The sequence below is a fragment of the Mytilus galloprovincialis genome, chromosome 3 (assembly GCF_965363235.1).
Source record: "Mytilus galloprovincialis chromosome 3, xbMytGall1.hap1.1, whole genome shotgun sequence".
NCBI classification, from domain to species: domain Eukaryota; kingdom Metazoa; phylum Mollusca; class Bivalvia; order Mytilida; family Mytilidae; genus Mytilus; species Mytilus galloprovincialis.
This window is the reverse complement of record NC_134840.1, coordinates 96,270,254-96,275,558: the sequence shown is the minus strand read 5'-3', so window position 1 is coordinate 96,275,558 and position 5,305 is coordinate 96,270,254. Positions and strand designations below refer to the sequence as shown.

The 5,305-nt window shown below is 32.7% G+C and overlaps 1 protein-coding gene across 1 annotated transcript; it reads right to left on the bottom strand.

Annotated features, from left to right (window-relative positions):
- Positions 1 to 4,029: 4,029 nt before the first annotated feature.
- On the bottom strand, positions 4,030 to 4,791 carry LOC143066854 (furin-like). Its single transcript, XM_076239667.1, has 2 exons — positions 4,501 to 4,791; positions 4,030 to 4,137 (listed from the first exon to the last, which is right to left on the bottom strand). The coding sequence occupies exons 1-2, from the start codon at positions 4,789 to 4,791 to the stop codon at positions 4,030 to 4,032; spliced, it is 399 nt and encodes a 132-aa protein (XP_076095782.1).
- Between the last annotated feature and the right edge of the window lie 514 nt (positions 4,792 to 5,305).

Here is a 5,305-nt window from a genome sequence, read left to right as displayed (position 1 = left end):
CGCAGTTTAAAACAAATATATCTACTGGTCTTAAGCTCTTGATTTCACCTGTTATCTATACTATTAAACGAGAAGACTTCATTTTGTGTGTCGCTTCTCTTAAGCTTCCTTCAACGATAGATTAATCATCATGCCTCTGTGTTCTATAGGTAACATGCATAGTCGCATTTGTCATCCATTCTTATGATTATTCAAATTGAGTTATTTCTGCAGAAAAACGACAAAAAAGGAGTCCGGATATTGATTCCGTCATAAGACTGACTTTTTAGTCATAAATAAGACTTCCGGTTTGAAACATGCACAAGTACAACCAATCGTATGATAGATAACAAAAATAAAAAAAACCTTAGAGAGGACCATTATTTTTCGCGTTTATCTACATGTAATCTACGATTATACTACTTTAATATATAGAGACTCTATGTAAATTAAGGGATCATACCAGTTGCATATATATTAAAATAAGCAAAACATGTTGAAACAAGAATGTGTCCATAGTACACGGATGCCACATCGGCACTATATTTACTAAGTTTCGAGTTGATTTGACTTCATAAAAAAATACCACGACCAAAAACTTTAACCAGAAGCGGAACAGACGGACGTACGAACGAACGAACACTCGGAAACACAGACTAAAAAACATAATGCCCATAAATGGGGCATAAAAATTTATTGTTGAAAGTGAAAGTAGTGATTTGGCAAACATGGAAGTAGGGTAGAGATTAGAGGGAGGCAGGACCTTTTTTGGGAACCGGGATCGGGTGTTTTTAACCTTGGGATTTTGGGATTGATCCTTACGGGATCTGGGAATATGTTTTTCGATTTTGGGATTTCGGGATATGAATTTATGTAAATTCTGTATCTCGGGATTTCATGTTTTTAAACCTGGGATTTCGGGATCCGGACCCCTCCGACCACCCCAAAAAATAGCCTTAGTCGGTCTTAGACATTTATACAAGATTCATATATCCTACCATTGGCATGTTAAGAAGACTCTCAAAGGAAAAAGCACTGATGAATGATTGTCCTAGAAGCATACTTTATTGGACTAATAATGGTCAATATATATAAGAAGTTACATTTATTTCATGTGTGAAGCGGTGCAAATTTTGAATTTAATTTGACTTTTACCAATACAGTCAGGATCCTACTTCGTCAAAATTATCTCCCCATTACGCCAGTTCATTTTCACAATCGTAAAAATGGAAGCCATTGTAGCGATGACGCGCTACCAATTTTGCTCTTGGAAACCGATAAATTTATCCACATTGCACCAATACGATCCTTATATGTCAGTTATATTTTAAAAGACAAATGTATCAACTAGCTAATGAGCATCAGTTAATGATATTGTCTGCATTGATTCAACTTAAAACTATTGTCTGATCGGTTGTTAGGTGGAATTTTCGAAAAATCATAAACATTTAAAAAAAAACTAATTAAATATTTCGTGGAAGGGCAGACTAGATTTTTTTAGTGGTTGAAGACTATAAACCCTAGTTATCACACACAAAAAATTAGAATTTTTCGAAGATATGCATTTTCATCATCCAACTTGTAAGACTGTCGTCAAGTACTTTCAGTAAAAAAATAGCTATTCGAACACACCTTCCCTGTTTTTGTGACTCATTAGATAGGTATTTCACTTGACCCATATATTTCATCTTTTAGTACTGTTATTTTTTTGTGTTATAAAGTCAACATGTAGCTTTAATATATAAAAATGATAGAATCTGAAGCGAGACGATGTATGAAATATTCTTACTTTGAACGATATCAAGACAAAATACTCAACTCAAACACGCCCTAACATAAAAAGGTGCACTCGATTTTCTCTTTTCGATACAATTGTTACCTATTTTTTGGAATTTTTTCTTCAGTCACATAATGGAAGGGCAGACACGAAAATTACTGAACTAATAGATTGATATCTTTTCCGTCCGTGGTAATTTTTTCAAAAAAATCGGAGGTTATGCATTTTTGTCATCCAACTTGAAAGATACCCATGTCGTCGACTTGATATCTAATTGTTCTGCTTAACTATGTACTAGATAAATTGAAAACTTATGCAAATGGTGGTTTTGAAATAAAACACCTCGTAATTGAGTAGAAAATATCAGTTTTGTTTGTTTCTATTAACTTTTTAAAAATTTGTCACTATAGTAAACAATACAGTAAACATTTATCGCCTTCTCTAATAGAGAGCTTCGATTCTTTTGTAACCTGGTTTCCGACTGAATAGATGCATTGTAGCAAAGGAGTAGAATAATTGTGGTCTGAGGTCAGAAACATGAATATTATCGAATTTAACAGAAAGGAAACAAATATCGGACTTTGGAAAAAGGGAGAGGGCTTTTGATACCTTTTATGAAATTCTCCATACATAATATCTTTTACAAAAAATCATCCTACAACAGTTCAGGAGATGTATATGCCCGCGATGTCGCGGGTGTGTTCTAGTTTATTTAAGAGTAAGGGATATCTCTCCCTCATGCAAAGGAATGAATTTTTGCCTGGCTTTGGCTATGCCTGTTTGTTCGTTTTTGTTTATAGCTTTTCATAATTTTAAGAAATTTTGAATTTTCAAATATTTTGGCCTTGAGCATCACTGATCAGACATTGACTATAGAAATTCGAATCTGGTACAGAAAAAAAGGTACTGTTAATGTTATGAAATTAATTTGGATTTTGTAAAACTTGACAAAGATACCAATAAAAAGTAAAATCACAAAAATACTGAACTTAGAGGAAAATCAATTCGGAAAGTCCGTAATCACATGACAAAATCATATAACAAAACGCATCAAAAACGAATGGATAACAATTGTCATGTTTCTGACTTGGTACAGGCATTTTCAAAAGTAGAAAATGGTGGATTAAACCTGGTTGAATAGCGCTTATCCTCTCACTTTGATGACAGTTTCATCAAATTCCGTTATATTTACAATGATGCGTTAACTAGTAAACTCCCCCTCTGTTTTCCACTTAATTCATTTTATGTGAACTTAATATTTCTATATTTAAAAACTCACATTCTTTTTTTGCTCCATTTATTGACCAAGCATCGTATGTGTCATTAAAATCATTCCTGTTTGATGTGAGAACAATGAGATGTTGGATGTCTCTCCAAGTCAGATCTGGACTGTGAATACAAAATGAACCAGAAACATATACAATGCACATACAAAATAGGTATATTGTTTTAAGTTAAGTTTATTTACATGTGTACCTGTATATAAAGTAGGTTAAATAATACATGTCAAACTAAACCAATAATGGTAATCATTTGGTAAATACAGAGAATGGTATTTACACGACGTCAACGTAAAAACCATAAGGTTTATGTTTCTGGAATTTTCAAACGAATTAAATCATCAATAAAAGAACACATGTACATTTAAAAAAAAAACAAAAAGCTCAAACACATCAAACGCATGTATAACAACTGTCATATTCCTGACTTTGTACAGGCATTTTCTGAAGTAGAAAATGGTGGAATAAACCTGGTTGTAAAGGACATTTTGCTTCAGAGCTAGCTAAACCTCTCATTTGTATGACAGTCGCATAACATTCCATCACTGCGATGTGTGAATAAAACAAACAGACATAAAAAAATAGTTATACAGCACTCAACATTGTGTTATAAGCTCATAAGCCATAAAAACAATCAAATATATATCATCAAAGAGGAACACAAAGGCATAATATCTAAACAAATAAATAAGCAATTAAGACAAGAATACAAAAAATAAATACCGTAGAACAATAACACAATGACGGGATGTATACAAAATTAATTCAGAAGTAAAAAAACAGGAACATCTATATGCAATGAATATAAATATGCAATACCAACCCATTCATTTGATTTCATTTCGGGTTTTTGAGGGAACACTGACAACTTTTGTTTATTACGGTACTTGTTTGTGTATACAAAACTCTGTTTCTTTATAGATATATCTTAAACTCTATATGATAATATTATTTCAGTTTGAGTAATATCGCAATTATTTAAGGGTCACATGCTTACTTAGCCTCAAGCGTGAGAGCAACAATACCAGTAGCAATAGGTGCTGCATACGATGTCCCCTCCACGCCTTCACTCTTACATCCTGATGGGGTAGTTGTTGTTGTCTAAAATAGAGAAATAAATCTTATTTTGGGACTATTAACCGCTGTTTTACTTAACATAATTTTTTATGTGAATTGATAGTTAAAGATAGGCAGATAATACCTAACAGATATTTAAACTCATTCTTTGAAAACAAACTGACTTCTAAGTGCAGTATTTTTGTGATTTCCCTTGGTACCGATTGTTGACGTGTTCATGTGAAGAACTTTATAATTAAGCATATATTTTGGAAATATTATTGTATTGCATGGATAGTTTTGTAATATGTAATATTAAAGTATCACTTAATATTTATAACGTTAAGAACATTGGTTCTTGTAGCTATTACTTATCCTTAGACTTCTATTATTTTACAGAAGACTTACCAGGAACTTGTCAAACTTGCTGCCACCATATGCTGCAGCCAAAACAGGAGCACATACTTCAGAGTACCACGCATTCTGACCTATCTGTACACTAGTGATGGCTACAGTGTAAATACTATTGACATAGCCATCAGCATTACAGTTATCTGTTGTACCTCCATTACCTGCAGCCCATACATAAATAACTCCTTTACCATTCCTGCCCTTGAACGTGTTAAAATAATTAAAATTTATTTTTAATAAATTAATGATGGAATTTCTATCATCATGATTATGAACTTTTTTCTTCATTTTCTTTAAGAGTCAGTGCTATTGCTTAAACTATATTCTAATTTCATGATAATACACATTTTGCCGTGTTGTTTGTAAAATTGCCAAGCTTGTTTTTAATCACATTCTGCTTCAAATCAATTGATGCAAATTTCTAAGATGGTTTTGCTACGCATATAGCTCCTGGTAAGGTTCATGAAAGGACAAAAACCCGGTGATAAACCACATTCGGCAATCTAGTTTATCAGCATAAAATATATATTTCCGTTAGTACTAATTTTCTTGCATACTTTCGCGTTAAAATCTATATTGATTGTTACTTTATTGAACACTACAGTTCGTGCTTCGTCATAACCACGAACGTTAGTACACCACTTATTATAATGAATCAACAGTTTTATCAAGTGATACATATACACTTCATATTTGGCGCTGTTCGGATATTCCTACGCAGAAATATATGTCAAATCCACAATTGAAAAACTGAAATCTTCTCCTTTGCCGGAGTGTATAATTTTCATCCACATCCAATTAT

Bases quoted from the DNA above. Each gene is read 5' to 3' on its own strand.
- LOC143066854 (XM_076239667.1), bottom strand. From the start codon at position 4,791: ATGAAGAAAAAAGTTCATAATCATGATGATAGAAATTCCATCATTAAT. The intron at 4,138-4,500 runs GTAAGTCTTCTG...TCTCTATTTTAG, and splicing joins GCAAGTTTGACAAGTTCCTG to ACAACAACAACTACCCCATC.